Source organism: Haliotis asinina, chromosome 1 (genome assembly GCF_037392515.1).
Source record: "Haliotis asinina isolate JCU_RB_2024 chromosome 1, JCU_Hal_asi_v2, whole genome shotgun sequence".
NCBI classification, from domain to species: domain Eukaryota; kingdom Metazoa; phylum Mollusca; class Gastropoda; order Lepetellida; family Haliotidae; genus Haliotis; species Haliotis asinina.
The window spans coordinates 87,928,266-87,949,605 of NC_090280.1; the positions used below are offsets into that span (position 1 = coordinate 87,928,266).

At 42.0% G+C, this 21,340-nt stretch overlaps 1 protein-coding gene across 1 annotated transcript; it reads right to left on the minus strand.

Moving 5' to 3' along the window:
• Positions 1 to 1,264: 1,264 nt before the first annotated feature.
• On the minus strand, positions 1,265 to 21,319 carry LOC137299092 (HEAT repeat-containing protein 6-like). The gene is made up of 24 exons (XM_067831595.1): positions 21,124 to 21,319; positions 19,951 to 20,058; positions 18,960 to 19,100; positions 17,517 to 17,632; positions 17,160 to 17,274; positions 16,474 to 16,569; positions 15,585 to 16,034; positions 14,323 to 14,445; positions 14,014 to 14,090; positions 13,634 to 13,763; positions 13,013 to 13,112; positions 12,058 to 12,553; positions 11,149 to 11,230; positions 9,357 to 9,446; positions 8,557 to 8,691; positions 8,276 to 8,398; positions 5,896 to 6,020; positions 5,319 to 5,479; positions 4,283 to 4,359; positions 3,933 to 4,010; positions 3,507 to 3,728; positions 3,045 to 3,186; positions 2,042 to 2,155; positions 1,265 to 1,537 (listed from the first exon to the last, which is right to left on the minus strand). The coding sequence occupies exons 1-24, from the start codon at positions 21,292 to 21,294 to the stop codon at positions 1,473 to 1,475; spliced, it is 3,537 nt and encodes a 1,178-aa protein (XP_067687696.1). The 5' UTR covers positions 21,295 to 21,319; the 3' UTR covers positions 1,265 to 1,472.
• Positions 21,320 to 21,340: the final 21 nt, after the last annotated feature.

A 21,340-nucleotide genomic window follows, 5' to 3' on the forward strand; every position in this document is an offset into this window, starting at 1 on the left:
TGGTAGATAAAAAGTGCAACGTATTTGCTGAGAGTAACAATATTTTTATGACAAGATGATGCTATGAAAACTATAGATAGAAACATTTGTGACTAGTGATGAACAAAAAATTGATTACTAGAAAACAAGAATACCCTTGGGACAACTGTTTCTTTTTGATAAGCAAAGAAAATTGAAGTACCTGGGACATTAAATGTTAAAATATGAAGGCATTTATACAAGCAGCATAAATACTATCTTCAGTAAATGTCATCCCTACCAGCATTTGACAGTGGTGCTTCATATTCTTATCTGTCAGTCTTGATACACTGCTTTCTGGTGAGGCAACTGAAGGCCTAAAATGACGCAGCCTCCATTCAATGGTTCACAAAGAACATTACCATCCCTGTCCACTGTTGATGGTCCCCAGAAAATAATGGTTCGCTGTGGGTGTTTCTGATGTTGTGATACCAAACCTATGTCTGAAGTGAGTGAGTATGATTATACACTGCTTTCAGCAATAATCCAGCAATATCATGGCAGAGGAAACTGGAAATAGACGTCACACATTGTACCCATGTGTTGAATCAAATGCAGGTCTTAAGCATCACAAGAGAATGCTTTTACACCAACTGGGAATTCCTGTATGTAGGCTCATGCAATACAGGATTTCCTCCATGGTTAAGATAATTCATCACTGCATATAACACACACTAATAGAATCAAGTGCTTCTCTACAAGCAATAAGTGCATTTTAAAAAGAAATCAGATCTATGGCCGACTAACCTTTTTTTTTCAAAACACTGATCTTAGAGCAGCACAAAAATACTGAAGGTTTATTCATCACAACACATCACTAACCCCTGTGTTCTGTGTGATTCGTTACATGCAGATCTGACGTGTACTTTAATACAATGTGCATGGCTGACCTCCTTGAGGGGCATTTTGGAAGTTAGGGTGATGAAGAATGATGCTAGTTTGCAAGAAATGTAACTTCTTTATTGTGAAAGGTGAAATATCTAATGTCCTTGTTCTTGATGCTTGTCTTGCTTGACGACATTAGAATCTTTGTCGAAATATCAACTTTCACAATAGATAAGTTGTATATCCTTACAAAGTATCGTCATTTTTTATGTGCATTTACACTTTAGGTTACCATTTTATTATTAATATATATATGTATGATAATAAGCTGTTGGATTTGTGCTAGATTACCTCTTTGATTGTATTCATGACGCTTCATATCAAAATAAATTATAAATAGAAAAAAGTAACATTATTGATACAATTCAATGTGATGTTAATCCATCAATGTGGATCAAGAAGCAAATTTTAATCGGGGAAAAAGCATCAAAGAATCTCTGACTCCAAGTGGTAAATAATAATTACAAAGTCAAACCTGGAATTCAGATCTATATCATCCATATGCTAAATGTGACAGAAATGCATAGGATGCCATATCTACTTCTTCATGCTCATCATCGGAAGCATCATTAGTCATAGATTTGCATGAACGCTGATTTTTCAGCTGGTCTGTTGTCTTCTTCCTCCTCAGTTTCTGAAACATCACAGAAGAATCTTTGTCACTATAGTAACCATGACAGCATTGTGGAGCTGTATTAACAGGGAAAATGGTTGTTCCAAAATACAATGTATATTCATGTCCACTCATGCAGATAACAAGAAATAACGTCACATTTTCGGCCTCAAGGAGTGCAGTCCACATTCATTTAGGGCAACCATTTTACTATCATACTCACTGCTATTTCTCATTTATTGCATATGCAATTGCAACCATTTTACTATCATACTCACTGCTATTTCTCATTTATTGCATATGCAATGTCGAAAGAGTGATTGGATTCAGGAATGTAGCTTTTGTTCATCATGTTCAAGCTTACACTGGATAACAGTCAGCTACCCATTCACTGCTGGGTGAACAAAGGTGTATTCCAGACAAAGTCACTTGCCTATACTCTGCAATACCTTCGACTCAACCCTGTATGATTAATACATTTTGGGAGTTAAGAGACAAGCCAGCGGTTTCTGGTCAACTGTGTACCTGCTTGTATAAGGCAGACCTCTGTGAGCAGCTGCATGGCCACAAGATCATCTCCAGTAGACAGACACAGTCCCACCTTCTCCACCTGCATCCTGGCTGCCTTCAGTGTTGGACCTGGACACAGGAATCTTACATGGTTACATTGGGCAGTTACATGGTGTTAAAAGGCAGTGTTGGACCTGGACACAGGAATCTTACATGGTTACATTGGGCAGTTACATGGTGTTTCAGGGCAGTGTTGGACCTGGACACAGGAATCTTACATGGTTACATTGGGCAGTTACATGGTGTTTCAGGGCAGTGTTGGACCTGGACACAGGAATCTTACATGGTTACATTGGGCAGTTACATGGTGTTTCAGGGCAGTGTTGGACCTGGACACAAGAATCTTACATGGTTACATTGGGCAGTTACATGGTGTTAAAAGGCAGTGTTGGACCTGGACACAGGAATCTTACATGGTTACATTGGGCAGTTACATGGTGTTTCAGGGCAGTGTTGGACCTGGACACAGGAATGTTACATGGTTACAGTGGACATTACATGGTGTTAAAGGGCAGTGTTGGACCTGGACACAAGAATCTTACATGGTTACACTGGGCAGTTACAGGGTGATAAAGGGCAGTGTTGGACCTGGACACAGGAATGTTACATGGTTACACTGGACAGTTACATGGTGTTAAAGGGCAGTGTTGGACCTTGGCACTGGGATGATACATTAGGCAGTTACAAGTGTTAAAGGGCAGTGTTGGACATGGACACAGGAATACTGCATGGACATAATATACAAGCATATTTGCATTATGTTAAACCCTTCAGCTACACTGCCCCTCCCATCAGGTGGGCAGGCAGACAGCTCTTACAAGATGAATTAAAAAAGAATGAACCCAGGATGTACTGAAACATTATGCATAGTGGTATCGTTTCCCTACAGCAATCACACAATCTCAAAATGTACACAGTCATCAGACAGAAGAACCAAAGCAACGATCATGTTCCATACCCTTAAGGAATGGGGCTTTGGATGACCGGAGTTTCTCCATGAAGGTTTGCAGGATGAAGCCCTTGGACTGCAGACATGGCAGTAGAGCTGGCAGATCATCAGGGCACAGCATTTTCAGCATATGGAAGATGGCCTCTATGATCTGTGTGACAGAGTGAGTGAGTGACTAGTGTTTTACATCCACTTTTAGTGTTGGTTTACTTGAAAGAGTTCAGTATTCTTTTCAACAATAGAGGACGATAATTAATGAAAATTTGTGGTAAGATTTCTGAAATTTTCAGCTGTGTTGCACATTTGTATATTTTAAGACACTGAATCTACCAAAAGTCAACATTTCTTTATCAACCTGCCCACTCACAGTAGTTCACAGCTGACCAAAACTAAGCCACATTTTAGTGCTGCTGACCACCAGGACACCTTGGATCCCCATTGGTGATCTGAACTGAATCAACTTCCAGGTACCTGATCAGTCAAATTGTCCCTGTAGCGGAACTCAGCAAAGTCAGAGACATCCTCTGATGACCTGAGTGCCACAATAAGGCTCTCCCACACCGAGGCGTACAGTTCTGGTGAGCCGTAAGCATTCCTCTCCCGGGGCACAGACAGAGCCAGGGCAGCATTGATGCGGACCTTGAAGTTCTTGCAGTCTTTCACGACAGAGGAGAGGGCCCTCATTACTTCAATCTACAAAACAACAGGGAGTTTTGAACAGTGGTCTACTTAATCAAAGTGTTCCAGATTAATCTGGCAAACTGTCACGCAGGTCTCAGACGACATCCCATTTACCACAGAAGAGAGTTTTCATCACTTCAATTTACATAATAACAGAGAGTTTATCTCTATAGGAAGAATACTCAAGATTCTTCAAATAAACAAGAACACACTTACTGTCCACTCAGCCTTGCCATGGGGTAGGAGGTTGTTCTTGAACATGTTGCTGATAGCATAGCAAGCATTCCATCTCACCTATGGGAGAACATCAGATGAAAATACATGAAAATGACAACCTAAATCCATCTCTGGAGTACATGTCACCCTTAAGGAATGTCAGTTGTTGGCTTGTTGTTTAACCCTGCATTCAGCAATTTTCCAGCTATATGTCGACAGTCTGTAAACAATTGGGACTCATCCAGACAATCCAGTGATCAACAGCATGAGCTGTCCAAGTCTATCATAGATCTTCACGGGTATAACCCATAAGGAAAGCACTAACCTATACATAACCCATGTGTACTTACCTTCATTGTACCTGACAGGATGTTCTTCACCAATGCCTTCACACTCTCTCCAACAGCACTCACAAAGTTACTTTTACCTGTTCACAAAGAAGATGTCAAGTAAGAGTTTAAAAACCAATACTGACTGCAAATAAAATAATGTGACACACCTGATTACACTGTGCTTAGATCATCAATTTCTCCATCACAACTGTAGTGATCATGAACGAAGACTGGCCACATAATGTTATCAGTGTGTTGTCACTAGTTAATGTCAAAACTGTATGATGCTCTAGGATGAAAAAGACACCTTTCTTTTAACCAAACCTGACATTAGTATGTGACCTGACACCTGTATGTGACGTGACACTAGTATGTGACCTGGCACTACTATGTGACTAGTATGTGACCTGGCACTACTATGTGACTAGTATGTGACCTGACATTAGTATGTGACCTGACATTAGTTTGTGACCTGACACCAGTATGTGACCTGACACTAGTATGTAACCTGACACCAGTATGGGACCTGGCATTAGTATGGGACCTGACACCAGTATGTGACGTGACACTAGTATGTGACCTGGCACTAGTATGTGACTAGTATGTGACCTGGCACTAGTATGTGACCTGACATTAGTATGTGACCTGACATTAGTATGTGACCTGACATCAGTTTGTGACCTGACACCAGTTTGTGACCTGACACCAGTATGTGACCTGACACTAGTATGTAACCTGACACCAGTATGGGACCTGGCAATAGTATGTGACCTGACATCACTTTGTGACCTGACATAAGTATGTGACCTGATATTAGTATGTGACCTGACACCAGTATATGACCTAACACTAGCATGAGACCTGACACCAGTATGTGATGTGATGTGAAGCATTGAGGAAGCTCACTAAGTAATGGAGATGTCATTTGCAGGTGGCAACTGAAATCTTTTAACAAACCAGAGACCATGATCAGACGGAATTCATGATTCAGACACAAGAGACACAGCTCTGTACATTTTCTAACAAACTAACCAAAAGGTGGCTGCAGAATTACCTAGACTTCTTTCTGTGAGATACCGCAGCAAGTTGCCAACTGCACGGACAGCGTTTGACTTGACTTTGTCTGTGTCCTGAGACGACTTGGTTGCCACTGTGAGGAGCTTGAGCAGCAGCATGTCAGAGAACTCATCCACAAACTCCAGGTCACCACATTCCCTGTCAGGGCAGAAACTTGTTAAACTCTAAATATTTTAGATATTTAAATACTTACCTTATCATAGGTCTATAGCATATTACCTCAAGCTTCGCTTAATAGGAGATCCGACGGAGTTGAATTGCCTTCAATCTTGAATGGCTACCTCGCAATTTACGACTGTCAGGATACTAGCAACATGTCTTGCCACTCGATTTGTTTAGATTGGTCATGAAACACAAATATAAACCATATTTCCCCATTCTTTCTTTGATCGCCATCTGTTTGAGTAGCCAATTACCATGGTTACTTGTAAGATGTTCTGTCGCAATATCTGATTGGACAGGACAAGAACATTTTGCCAAACTCTTCCTTTGATTGTCTTTTAGCAGTTCCATGACCATCTAAACAAACATCTGACACAGAAATCTGGTCTGACCTGTTGAGGGCGAGGGCATCACACATGTTAGCCATGGACCAGGCTGCTTTCATGCGGACATTGACGCTCCAGTCCTCCATTGCTGTCAGGATCGCATTTGCAGCATCAGCGATGAAGGACACATCCTGTTGGACAGAAGGCAATCAATAATGATAGATTTATACCACACTGATGGATAAGCTAGGCACCTGTCAGACTGACTGTGTGGAGATTTATTGATTATATAATTAATGGGTATTTTCTATTATCCCTTATAGTATGAAGATTCAATGTTACCAGCCCAAAGTGGACTTAACCAGATCAGACATCAAGATATGGTGAATTACTCAGAAGTATGGAATATATAAAAATCATACCAGACCATCAGGCTGACTAGCTGTAAATTTAGACAATCTGTCAGAAATCTAGCCCGTCTCAGACGGTTCGATGCGCCTTACTTATGACACTGACATACAAACGGTATAATAGGGTCTTTAAAGAAACGCCCATCATGTTTGCCATATTTCCTAAAGTACTTGTCCCCTGTTGGTAACCTCGTCTTTGACAAAAAGTAGATGAGTGAGTGAGTGAGTTTAGTTTTACACCGCACTCAGCAATATTACAGCTATATGGCAGCGGTCTGTAAATAATCGAGTCTGGACCAGACAATCCAGTGATCAACAACATGAGCATCGATCTGCGCAATTGGGAACCAATGACATGTGTCAACCAAGTCAGCGAGTCTGACCACCCGATCCCGTTAGTCGCCTCTAACGACAAGCTGAGTCGCCTTTTATGGCAAGCATGGGTTGCTGAAGGCCTATTCTACCCCGGGACCTTCACGGGTACAAGCGTGGGTTGCTGAAGGCCAGTTCTACCCCGGGACCTTCACGGGTACAAGCGTGGGTTGCTGAAGGCCTATTCTACCCCGGGACCTTCACGGGTACAAGCATGGGTTGCTGAAGGCCTATTCTACCCCGGGACCTTCACGGGTACAAGCGTGGGTTGCTGAAGGCCAGTTCTACCCCGGGACCTTCACGGGTACAAGCGTGGGTTGCTGAAGGCCTATTCTACCCCGGGACCTTCACGGGTACAAGCGTGGGTTGCTGAAGGCCTATTCTACCCCGGGACCTTCACGGGTACAAGCGTGGGTTGCTGAAGGCCTATTCTACCCCGGGACCTTCATGGGTACAAGCGTGGGTTGCTGAAGGCCTATTCTACCCCGGGACCTTCACGGGTACAAGCGTGGGTTGCTGAAGGCCAGTTCTACCCCGGGACCTTCACGGGTACAAGCGTGGGTTGCTGAAGGCCTATTCTACCCCGGGACCTTCACGGGTACAAGCGTGGGTTGCTGAAGGCCAGTTCTACCCCGGGACCTTCACGGGTACAAGCGTGGGTTGCTGAAGGCCTATTCTACCCCGGGACCTTCACGGGTACAAGCGTGGGTTGCTGAAGGCCAGTTCTACCCCGGGACCTTCACGGGTACAAGCGTGGGTTGCTGAAGGCCAGTTCTACCCCGGGACCTTCACGGGTACAAGCGTGGGTTGCTGAAGGCCTATTTTACCCCGGGACCTTCACGGGTACAAGCGTGGGTTGCTGAAGGCCAGTTCTACCCCGGGACCTTCACGGGTACAAGCGTGGGTTGCTGAAGGCCTATTCTACCCCGGGACCTTCACGGGTACAAGCGTGGGTTGCTGAAGGCCTATTCTACCCCGGGACCTTCACGGGTACAAGCGTGGGTTGCTGAAGGCCTATTCTACCCCGGGACCTTCACGGGTACAAGCGTGGGTTGCTGAAGGCCTATTCTACCCCGGGACCTTCACGGGTACAAGCGTGGGTTGCTGAAGGCCTATTCTACCCCGGGACCTTCACGGGTCGACAAAAAGTAGATAAAACATGCACCAGACATCTCCGGGTCATATGTGTGCATGGGGTATCCATGTTAACAGTGGTGAAGTATCTCCATGGGCAAGAACTGTCAGCAACATCAGTCTACAATAGTAAAATAGTCACCAGCGTGTGAAATAGCTACTGGCCTGCTGTCTCCTGACTGAAAAAAAAAAAAATACAATCGGGCCTGCTAATTTCCATAGTCACTGGCCTGTTGAATTTTCATGGGGTCATTTTCTAAATATGACTTCTCTGACTTGCTAAGTTATAACATACTTTTAAATCATGCTAGATCATGCCCGATGACAATGTTCATCATATTAATAGCCTAATGTTGCAACTTATGTCTAGACTTTTTGGGATCATAAAAACAATATTTTTCGCGGAATAGTAACTTTCAGGCATAGCTCGCCTGACTGACTTGCACAATCTGGATACTATTGCACACACTGATAGTCACACACATGCATACACAAAATTTTGTACTATTTAGCTGTACAGTGCACCTTACCTCTCTCAGACAGGGAAAGAGCACATAGACTCCGAGAGCTCTCACGGCCGCTGACTTGACCAGCTTGTCTTCTTCACAAGTCAAGCCTAGGATCAGGGTAATGCACAGCACACGGCGATCCATCTGAAACCAGATTCTGGTGGTGAAACCTTCTGTTTCCACATCCATCATCAAGAAATGATCACCAAAATTAAAACATTAATGTTTGTTTTATTACAATTGTGGGATTGTGTCCATAAGTGCATGAGCTGTACAGGAGATCAAGTTTGATGGACACTGACCGGCAGGTGGGACAGGACGTCTGGGCCGATGTTGGAGATGCAGTCACAGGCGTTGGCACGGACCTGGTTGTTCCGTTCCATCTGCAGCATCGTGGGCAGCGGGCCGCTCAGTAGACACTCCCAGAATTCCTGGACCTGACACAGGAAATAAAGCCATGTAACATGTCCATCAGAAGGCTCCCACACATTCAGGTAATAACCAAGTCTTTATTTGCGGGGATTTTGGATTCTCAAACTTGAGTCTTGTGAGGTATCACTGAACTAATGATTGAAGATCAAAATCCAGGTCAAACGGTACAAATATAGAGACTGTGCATGCCCTGATAATGTGCTTCATTCACAGTTAATTTTCAGACAGGGTATATAATTTATCAGAAGAACAATCAGACAAATATAGTCCAGAAAACACTTGCAATCATCATAGGCAATGCCATACTGTTTCATGGGAGTGTGTTTATTGGATTGGCCATTCATAGTTCCTAATGCTACACTCAGCACTATTACAATATACGAACATTAGGCTGTAAATAACAAAGAGTGGACCAAACAAGCAAGTAACTGACATCAAGACGCTGATGTACATGTTTGGGATGAAAAGACATTCAACAACTCAGCCAACAATTCTGACCAATGACTTGCCCCGAATGACAAGCGAAGATGAAGGTGTAATGCAACAGCGTGCCTGACCACCTGGTATCTTATGTTCCCTCTTACAACAAGCCTGGGTTGCTGAAGACCAATTTTGTTTCTTATCTTCTTGGGTACGGTGTGTTGTGGAAGAATTTATGTAGGATGAATACCTGCTGCAGAGTGATGGTGGATGTCACTGTGGAGTCCGCAACCTGCTTTTGGATGTCCTGCAGCATGGCCTGAGTCAGCTCGTCCAGCAACTGGCATATAGACAAATGAACATACTGACATATAGGTAGATGAACATATTGACACATAGGCAGATGAACACATTGACATATAGGTAGATGAACACATCAACACATAGGCAGACGAACACATTGACACATAGGTGGATGAACACACAGACATATAGACCAAGGATAACAGTATTTTCTTTCAGCTTATCCAGCAACTGACACATAGGCAGATGAACACATTGACATATAGGTAGATGAACACATCAACACAAAGGCAGACGAACACATTGACACATAGGTAGATGAACGCACTGACATAAAGGCAGAGAAACATATTGACTTATAGACCAAGGATTAACAGTATTTCTTTTCAGCTCATTCAGCAACTGACATACAGGCAGATGATTACATTGTCACATAGATAGATAAGTCGACATATAGACAGATGAAGACATTGAAACATAGGTAGATGGACATATAGGGAGATGAACACATTGACACACATTGACATATAGGTAGATGAAGACATTAACATATAGACAGATGAAGACATTGACATATAGACAGATGAGGACATTGACACATAGGCAGACGAACACATTTACAAATAGATGAACACATTGACAATTGGTAGATAAACACATTTGACATATACACTGATGAATACATTAACATATAGGCAGGTGAACACACTGACAAACAGACCAAGGATTAACAGTATTTTCTTTCAGCTTATCCAGCAACTGACACGTAGACAGATGATTACATTGACATATGGGTAGATGAACACATTGACACATAGACAGATGATTACATTGACACATCGATGGATGAACACACTGACACATAGGTAGATAATCACATAGACATACAGGCCAAGAATTAGCAATTTTTCCTTTCTTTAAACATGACTTGACATCTTAAACAACTTTCTGTGATCAAAGTGTTCACATCATATTGGTCTCAGTGTTCTGACAATGTGGAAGACAAGTCCAAAGTCATGACTTGATAAAACCATGAACCTGGGCTTCCTTTCACGAAGCAGCCTTTACTAAGATTACACTCAACTCCCATTCTTTAACAATGCACTCAGGTTACCTTAGTGACTTACAATCACCTCAGTACTGTGTGAAAAGAGGCTCTGTTGTGTGCAAACCAAGGATCCATTATCACACTTCAAACCCACGATCAAACGATTTTAATAAACGCTCAACACTACTGACACATGCATCACAAGTCAGCTCAAGTGTTCTATTAGCAGAGGAGATTACACAGGTGGCCGTTAGTCAAGTAAAAATCTGGGGTTCCTTTCATGAAGCAGCCTTTACTAAAGTCAACCTTAACTCCCATTCTTTAACACTGCACTGAGATCACCTTTGAGACTATCACCTTAGTGCTCTGTTTTGCATTGACAGTTAGGTTGATAACAGTTTATGTATAAACTCAACTGAAATGATACTGTAGGACATGTGAGGACTAGGGGAAACAAACTGTCTGTCCTCAGAATATGTAAATGCTAAAGACACTATTCAGTCTATAATTCTCCTGAAAACAGTTCACTGGTCTAAGGTTAGGTTTTGTGATTTCGTAGATAATCTGTCAAAAAAGCAATAGAATTTTTGCATTTCTAGTTATCTAAACATACATGAATTTTAGGCCTCAATTTAGGTGATGTTGGTTGTAGGGTCTTCATAACAGACAACTGAAGTAAGGATCAATGTACCTTAGTTCCATGAAGTTTAACTATCGGGTCTTTGTCCTTGAAGCAGGCCTGGATGAGGTCTTGAAGCAGTGCCACACTCTTCCTGCAAGACAGGTATATGGTCAGCAGATACATATCTTCACACTAACCTCCAAATATCTGGTAATCAGTATGGGTAAGTGAGTTTCCAGAAATATCACTGCCGGGAATACCTGAAATGGGTTTCACCCATTGCACCCATATGAAACCCGTGAAGATCTGGGGTAGAATAGGTCTTCAGCAACCCATGCTTGCCACAAAATGCGACTATGCTTGTCGTAATTTTTTTAATTTTTGGTCCAGACTTGATTCTTTACAGACTGCCACCATGTAGCTGGAATATTGCGAAGTATGGGGTAAAACTAAACTCACTCGCTTTGGCGTGCTCTAACTGCTAGGTTACCGGCACTTTGAGATACCATGCTGTAGTTTAACATGAATACTTCACGTTGTCACAGTACACTGACTCCAAATCACCCCCTACCTGTTTTAGATGGACAAGTACTAGGCGAAGGACCCTTTTACCTGTTTACAGGGGACATAACTGCCATTTCAAACCTCTAAAGCATGTTGCAGATGTGGAATAGAAACAGTACAGGATCCTCTCATGAACCTCAACGAGGCAAATCTGTCAATGCAGCACATGACACTTGTGATCAGACACAAATCTCAGTTTGAAAGGCAGGTATGAGTCAGTCCTGTTCAACAGCTACTGTGTGGTGGGATAGTCTAGTGGTTATAAATAGCAATCAGTTCATTCCATGATATGGCTGCAATAGTGTTGAAAACCGCATAAACACCTACTTACTACTATTGTCTCTAGTTGTTACATAAGTTGCTAATTGTTGGAATATTTGTTAGCAACAGTAAAGGCAGTACAATCCTAATTACCTGATTATTGGAAAGTATCCATTAGTGAGATTAGCGAGGACCTGTAGAGACTCCAGACGAACTGGCAGAGGTTCAAAGGACACGCTGGCGTCCCTCCAGTTGCTGGAGTTGTCTCCCTGTGGCTGCGGCATCACATTCCGGATGCACAGCTTGATGATCCATGATGTGTCATTTGCAAAGGCCTGCAGAGTCTGATCTGAAAATACTGGTGTCTGGATACCTGGTGTTGCAGCCAGGGCTGGGGTGTTCAGACCTGAGCTTTGACCTGAACACTGGCCCAGGATTTGATTGGTTGAGTCGGTCGTTGATATACTACTGAAACCGGAATCAGCTGATTTGTCTTCTGGTTTCTGGGACAGAACAGACTCTGAGGGGTAGATCCTGGTGCTGACTGGAGGAGTGGATGGCTGGACTATGTGACACACCTCCATGAGAGGGGGCTGGATACTGACCACGGACCCCAGGCAGGTCAGACATGCAACTCGCACGTTCGGGTCTGAATGTATAAGGAGTGATGAGACGTGAGTCATACTGACATTTCTACCACACCTACCATATTCTTGAGTCTGGGGTTAGTACCTGCCTCTATGTCAAAACAGAGAGAATACTTGGTAGAGTTTATATAGACACATAAAAACATACTAAAATGTGAAAATAGTAGCTTGTACCTCTACGGTCAAAAAAGTAGCTGATACCTGTCTTAATGGATAAAACAGAGGCAAATACCTTGTGGCTGCCTATGTGGTTCAAGAAAAGACTAGCACTCACTGTGAAAAGGCTGGAACTATTTGTGAAAAGACTGGTACCTTCTTCTAAGTTTGAGGAAGAAGCAACCACTCACCTCTGCGGTTGAAGAAGTGAGGTTAAGGATCTAGTGCCTACCTCTGTGGTTGAGGAAGAGGGTACCATTAACTTCTGTGGTTATGGAAGTGGTTTTTAAGGATTAAGTACGTACCTCTGTGGTTGAGGAAATGGCGTATCTGTTTGACAACCCTGGTCAACAGTCCTGGATGAAGCCTGTGATAGGGAACGTTCATCACCAGTGTGCCCAAACACTTGAAGGACAAAACAAAACAATGTCACAAGAAACACTTTTAGTTTTGTGTAAAAAATAAGTGATGCAGTGACACTGTGACTTCATCAGCACTTTACTCAGGACACCAATCTCTTCATGATAGTCTTCATGTCATTTGACTTTCACAACCAACAAGAAAGCTCAACACATTAGTTTCTTATGCGGAGTGAATGATTGAGCAATATTATGTCCGGAACCCCATCATATGGTATGTCAACATGTCTGACCTTTTGATTTAAGCTACCATTCATGGTGAACATCTTGGCCATCTGTGAATAATTGGCCCAGTCCACAGTCCTTACAATCCAGTGATCAACATCATGAGCACCGATCTATGCAATTCAGATACGATCACATGTATTAACCAAGTTTGGGTGCCTGACCACCCAATCTCATTAGCTGCCTCTTAAAACGAGCATGGGTTGCTGAAGACCGATTCTAACCCGGATCTTCATGGGTTCAAAGTGTAAGAGATGAGTTCAAACAGTGTATCTTTCGAACCTTGATGAGTTGGGTGAGAGCCAGAGGGAAGTTCTCGGCAACCAGGGCTAGCAGCAGACATCTGTGGAGTTCCTTGATCATTGAACCAAGGATGGCGGAGAACGGCACGAACGCTGTTCTCACTTGATAACTGTAAATGTAACAGTCACGTTATCACTGGTAAGCTATTCAAATAAACACGGTGCAAAAGTAGTCAAAGTGTCTGTTTCAAGCAAGCATAAATGCTTTCACATATTGTACCCATGTGGGAATTGAACCTAGGTCTTAGGAGTGGCGAGCAAATGCTTTAACCACTAGGCTACTCCACCACCAATGAAGAATGATTTATGTCTTAGTATATTCAGTATAGTGGGTAAGATGGTATAACAGTGAAGGCTTACTTTTCTTCAGCCTGGGCCAGGAAGGCTCGTGTTCGGTCTACTAGAGCTGTCAGAGCTGATAGTGCTCCCATTCGGCACTGAAACAATCAAGAGAGAGCTGATACACCAGATATCACATATCCTTACTCAAGGAATGGTAGTCTTTATTGGAATATAGATAATTCCAAGTGATCAAGAAACTGTACATAGATTTCATAATACACCATGCATAAATGCTTTCATCCCCTCAGATAAAAAAGAGGGTCCACAGAAGAAAAAAAGCTGCAGTTAGTTTCAAATGTATTCAAGTAGATTGATGCCAGTTCTTACCATGGGTGAGGGATCCTTGAGTATTGAAGTGAACAGCGTTTGATTCTGGGGAGAGTTACCTGCTCCTGCTGTGTCAGGAATGAATGATGACCAGTAACCAAAAATGACTTTCTTGTCTAAATTCTGTAAAAGCAACATGGTACACTTATTCTACTTCTGCAGATGTGAATATATGAGGACAAAGTTTCAAGTACTGAATTTTCCCATAATAAGTGCTTATTTATAACAGACTTCTAGACCAAGCGTTTATTAGAGGCCCGGTGCTTTTGCGCTTACTGGGTCTAATTACCGTAATTGATAGTGAGCTTCCATACCCCCATCGCTTATAAGAAAAACAGCACTTATTAGAGATTCACCACATACTTGAGAAAATATGGTAATTGAATTTTCCTGCTAATCCAAAAATAAATTGAATCACTCCATAAAATCTTCAGAAGACACACAGACAACTTCAACATAAAGTAATGAATTTCAAAAGCTTCAAGTTTTTCTCAGCAGTTTAGTCAGAGTCACCACTCTGTTCTCTTTGTCTGCTGGTCAGACTGAGGATGAGGGCTGCATTTGAGTGAGTTTAGTTTTACGTCGTACTCAGCAATATTCCAGCTATATGGCGACGGTCTGTAAATAATCGAGTCTGGACCAGACAATCCAGTGATCAACAACATGAGCATCGATCTGCGCAAATGGGAACCGATGACATGTGTCAACCAAGTCAGCTAGTCTGACCACCCGATCCCGTTAGTCGCCTCTTACGACAAGCATAGTCACCTTTTATGGCAAGCATGGGTTGCTGAAGGCCTATTCTACCCCGGGACCTTCACGGGTCCTGCATTTGTTAATTGTACATGAATCACTATGCAACCCAGATGCTGTTCAGTGTCTCAAGACAAGATGGTCAGAATAGCTGAGAAATCAAAGCAATAACTACTTTTGTAAATCTTCAAGAGATCATTGTTCCTATTGTCATACTGGCTATTGTCAGGCACCGTCAGATCAGATGGTCTGTGGTTCAAATCCCAGTAATGGACTTCATGGCTGCTACACAATTAAAATTACAGCAACTTTCCAAGACTTTTGATGTAAATTTAAGCACTTTATATCTATAATGTTTAGGAAATAGTAAACAGAAGTGGCCATAAAGATTCATGCTTGTCGGATAAACCAACGCCCAGCTACAAGCACTTTTTGAGGGTTAAAGTCAAGTCAGAATGAACTGTGTACAGTAACTTCTCATGATTGGCTCCTCAGTATAACATTCTCACCTTTGCTAAAGCATGGAAACAGCTGAAGGCTGTTTGCCTCACTTTCGTACACATGGACCTCACTCTGGAAGCCTGACCTCCCTCTGTGTCAGAATACTCGGAATCCGAACTTAAGCCCTTCATCCATGAGGTCTGAAAGGTTGAGGCTGCATCCTCGGCAGAGGTTGTTGCTGATGTTGCAGTATCTGTACTCTCTGTTTCTGTTGTTTTCTGGGATTCGGTGCTTGGAGCTTCAGAATCTTTTTCCTTCTCGGCCTCTTTCTTTGAAGCCTTCTTTCGTCTTGATTTCTTGGCGGGCTTAGCTGGAGTTTCTTTCTCCTTGGTGTCCAGCTTACTCTTGTCGTTTTGGGGAGATGCTGATCCGAGGTCATACTGAACCATGGGAGTTGGGTACAAGCTGGGTGGAATGGGGGACAGCTGATTGCTGGACAAACCATGGAACATGTAGGCCTGGCAATGTAAATGTTAAATGGCTGACACAGACAATTTTGTCATGTTCTGATACTCATTCTTACAAATGGATAATGATTGAGTGAGTTTTGCTTAATGTAGCATCAGAAACTTTGCGCCTATACTGCACTGCATGGTGGGTAGGTAGGTGGGTGAGTGGGTATGTTGGTGTGGTGTGGTGTGGTGTGGTGTGGAGTAAATTAGCAATCATCAGCTAAAAAATATTGTTAATGTTTGTCCATTACCTAGAGATTTTGATGCTGATCAACTGAATTCTGAGGCTTCAATTTTAACACAAATTATCCATAAACTAAGAAAACACTGTTCATATCCATTCGTCAATGAGAAAATGTAATGCAAACTGATTTGCGTTAGCAAACATAATGAGTGCAATGGGTTGAAAATTTAAATTCATGCAACAACTATTTGCCATGTTTACCCTGATCCCGGCCAAAAGTGGTCCAAGACTGTCTGACGGCATAAGCTTGGTTGTGAGAAGGAGATTCTGGATACCACGCAAAGAACAAATCAGGATCTGAAGAGAAATAGGGAAATCATCATCATCATCATTATCATCATTAACAACTTTATCATCACCAACATCAACACTGTCAAGACAACCACCAGCACTAAACATCATGATAGTCATCTGACTTCCAAGCCAGAATGTTATTTGACTGGTTCATGTTGTCTGTGAGTCAATGAAATTCAGGTTAACCTTTGCTAGAACAAACAGCATTCAGTTTGTTTGAATTCTTTTAAGACGGCAAATTGAAACTTGTTGGCTGACAAAAGAGTTTTAGCAGTATCACTTTGGTTATTTGTGGTTTTAGGTGTCCCTCGTTAAATTTTAAACCAATTTCTTGCAGTATACATACATAACGCAAAACAGTAAACCTCCATGATATCATGATACTGCTACAGTTTCAAAAGTACCAAGATTTAAATCAGTCCACTTTCTAGGACACTGACTGACAGTATCTCGAAAATATCCTCAGTTTTTTTTTCCAAACAGCAACAAAACTGATAAAAGCAATGGTGTATTTTCTGTCTGACAGTTGTATCATTATATTTTTTAAGAATACACCATGTTCATGGTTAAAGCTGTTTGACTCATGTCCTGACCTTGCATTGCACGATGAGGTCAATCTTCTGTGTGGGGACGGTGTGAAGCAGACGCAGGAAGATGGAGAAGATCAACTGACCATGTGCATCACTCAGCCCATTCTGACCAGGCACTCTGTACAAACGACAGTCACTTTGTATTACACATTCACTTTGAGACATGTTTGTAGCATCTGCCTGTCAGTCTAGCCATTGCTATTATCTCCACTTCCAATCTCTCATGTAACATAACCACAGGTAGTAATGTAAAATCTCCAGTGACAATGTGGCCTTATTGGATTAATCGCTTATGTCTGTAATTCAGTAATCATCCCAAAATGGAAGCATAAAAATGTACTGACTACAAAAGTAACGTACTTGGAAGTGAGGTTTTCAAGGCACTGTACACCACCTGTAAGGATGTCTTCGTCTGATACTCCTTCATCTGTCAGCTGCACCAAGATACCTTGGTTGCCTAGCAACAACTCATGGTACTGTTGCCATGGGGAACATAAAATGGATTATCACTCATAAATCAAGAAAGGTACAAGGAAATTTATGGCAGTCAATATTTGCTCAGCATAAAGGAAATACAGTGGAAGCTGTCTCAGCCGGCACTCGTCTGAACTAAACAAATAATCCGGTTTAGACAGCATGGTGGATTATAGAGCTGCCATGGATACCTATGATCAGAGTGAGTGAGTAAGTGACTTAAGTTATATGTCGCACTCAGCAATATTCCAGCTATATGGTGGCAACCTGTAAATAATCGAGTCTGAAACAGACAATCCAGTGATAAACAGCATAAGCATCGACCTGCACAACTGGAAACCGATAACCTATGTCAACCAAGTCAGCAAACCTGACCACCTGATCCCATTAGTCGCCTCTTATGACAAGCATAGTTGCCTTTTCTGGCAGGCATGGGTTGCTGAAGACCTATTCTACCCGGGATCTTCATGTGTCCCTACGACCAGAACAGAACAGTTTTTGTCACTCTCATATGTCTTGCTGCATCACATGGTTCTCTCAATACTGCACACAATGACGATGAAGGTCAGTGAGCTTGTACTCACTAATTACATGTACAACTATACCTATACTAAACTAAGATTAAGTTGTCTCAGTCGATGTTGTTTTAACGCAGCATTAATTTGGTGACAATACACATCCGGCAGACTCCTAGCCACATGTAGGATCAGATGCCGGATTGCGCAGTTTTCAAATAATGACAAATGTACTAGCCACGGACAAGACTCAAATTTTATGCTGATATTGACAACTTGCCAGATTGGACAGCTGCCAATTATAACCGCTTCCACTGATTGTTTGGTAAAAATGCAATCAGTTACTGATAAAATGTTGTATGTTGCTGACAATGTATGGTAAAAGGACACATGATTACAGGGTACAGGGAACAGCATGTCTATCAACAGCATTCTAATTCACAATTCAACACTGGAGGGTTACTGCATGTTATGTGGCGTGAAATGTGTTGATACAAAATACTTTGTGAGCAAAATAGGCAACAAATGATTGAAGCACTTGTAAAATATCATGTTTCTATTGAGCAGATCACAGTTCAGAGCCACTTCCCTTAGTTTGGGGTTGTTTGAGATGCTTTTGAAGCTGACAATTTCTAGAAGGATGACTGTACCAATATTATAGTCAAATGAAACGATCAGATGCCATTTTATGATTTGTGCCTCCTTTAATGCACTGGAACTTCAAAAGTACTGGTGAAAGTCAACTGTATTAGAAAGCACACAGATCTTCAGTGGCATCAATTTGAAGGCCACACATGATAAAGAAGGAGCTGACCTTGCTGACTCGGTTACTGTTGTCATGGAGAGAGGCGCTGAGTGCCTGCAGGATGTCGGGGTGGGACCACGGCTGGCAGCACTGCAGGGCTCTAATACAGAAGTCCAGCAGGGACTCCAGACACTGATCACTAACTGGATGCTGTAAACGTACATTACATGAATGAACATTTCTGAAGTTCCCCTAATGACATATAGCTTGAATACTGCTAAAAGCCACATGAAACCATATATTTTATTTGCTGACACAAACAAATCAAAAAAAAAAAGGCACATGAAAAGTGGTGTGTGGCTTAATGTTATTTTCCCTTTCTCCTAAAAGCATGCATGTATCATGTGAATTAGAAGTTTGTTTTCTGTGTGTTCGGTAAAAACTACTATATGACTGTACAGACAGTAGGAAGTGTTAATCCATTCATGTGAGTTACTTATTAGATGACGAGGCATTGGCTGATTTAACAGAGGGTACCTGAAAAAGTCACAGGTATGAAACAGGCAATCCTGCTATCTACACTAATGGGATATTATTTGGATGTCATACATCAACAAAACCACTGTGATACAGGACAAATTTTATTGAGTAGCAACTTCTTGGGTTTACTTTCACGACGTTTCGGGGCTTATCCTAGCCCCCTCATCAGGTTGAGCTGAACAGTAAGGCTAACAGTTACGTAATGTTCAGTTCAGCTCAAACTGATGAGGGGGCTAGGATAAGCCCCGAAACGTCGTGAAAATAAACTCAAGAAGTTGCTATCCATAAAATTTGTCCTGTATTGCTACGCTAACTTCTAAATGCCTTTGAAGAATCACAAAACCACTGTGTCTGATATTTGATACTGTCAGTTGCTTCTCACAAGTATGTGCTGCTGAAGATCAATATTAACCATGGTGACTGGCAAACTGACACACAAGTAAATATGAAACGTGAGTATACCAAGATAATCAATCTTTTCTACTCTTAGAATAGTAGCCTGCCATGTAAAGCAGCTCACCGAATGTCTGAGTTTGAAGTTGGTTATGGTCTGGCAGACTTTGGCAATAAGCCTTTCCTGATGAAATGGAACCAAGGACGAAAGTTTCCATAGCAACTCATTACCCTCCTGAAACAATACAGAGATCAAAATAAGGAACAAAAAAAAGTCAAAAGCTTCTTGTTGGTCAGAACATGAGGATGAGGATGCAGGCAATTTTAATTAATATTATTAAAGGTGCATCACGTTATGTTTACATACCTTAATGTCAAAAGAAAACTCTTATTTTAACTGATATATTATCTAGAAACATCAGCAAAAGATTTGAGCAGGTTGCATAAATTCAGTGCTGGGTATGTAAAATTGGTGATATTTCTGGATTGACTGATATGACAACCTAATACTTTGATTTGACAGTTTACGATTTCGTAAATGTAATGCTGCTTTCCTCATGACAGTAAAAGAAGGTGTCATCCAACAGTTCTGCATCACACTTTCAGTTTAGTAGTTGCACATAGCATCAGTCACAAACATAATTATCATTCTGATTCTAACCAGGTTCAGTTGTTCTACTCATTCTAATCACTCCCTGGACTCTTCTCTTAAAACAGAGACATGAAACATGTAGGACCCCACTGTAGCTCTATTTAGCCGGTTCCTTTTCAACAAAGGGTTAACATATTGTGTTACTTTAAACAAGATAAAAAGTTTGGGACATACCCAGTCAGGAAAGTTAAAAGTTGTATTGTATTTTTTAACCGTTTTATATATTTTATGGGCATAGAATTGCAAGTTCATGAAATTGACAGACTACCTAAGTATCTCACATGCTTGCGGCAATACAAGAAATACATAAGGCAGGGAGTAGTGCACTTTACTGAACGCAGTTTTTCCGATTTTTTTCGGATGGATATACTTGCACCAAAGGATCTAGAAGGGGGGTGCCCAAGGGCTAAGGATCTAGAAGTGGAGTGCCCAAGGGCTAAGGATGGAGCAGTGCGCTCATTTAGCGAGCGCTCAGCAGTCCCCGGGTAGTGCGACCGGTAAACTGCACTCTAGCCAAAGATTTCGATGTGGGCTTCGTTAACCAGGCGATGCTACTACTAGCACTAATCCTTACGAAATAAAGCGAGAGACAAAAGCTGTATCACTGAGCAGTTTGACAGATGAACGCTTGACATGTTTAACAATTACTTCTTCCGATACGCTCCTCTGTGAATTTTCGGCAGCAGTAAGCTCATCCAATAAGAGATTCAAGTTGGTGCGGCAACTGTCGTTGTCTTTATACACGAATCTGCTCAGCTTAAAACAACAATTGCGAAACGTCTCTCGTTCGCTTCTCAGGAATTCGCCATCCACCGCCATGTTTCCAAGAAGGATACTTCATTGTGCTAAAGAAATAACAAATACC

Coding starts and splice junctions, on each gene's coding strand:
- LOC137299092 (XM_067831595.1), bottom strand. CDS start 21,294: ATGGCGGTGGATGGCGAATTCCTGAGAAGCGAACGAGAGACGTTTCGC. Junction 14,446..15,584: donor GTTTCCATGCTTTAGCAAAG/GTGAGAATGTTA, acceptor TTGCTTTTACAG/AATTTAGACAAGAAAGTCAT. Junction 12,554..13,012: donor CCATTTCCTCAACCACAGAG/GTACGTACTTAA, acceptor TTATACATTCAG/ACCCGAACGTGCGAGTTGCA.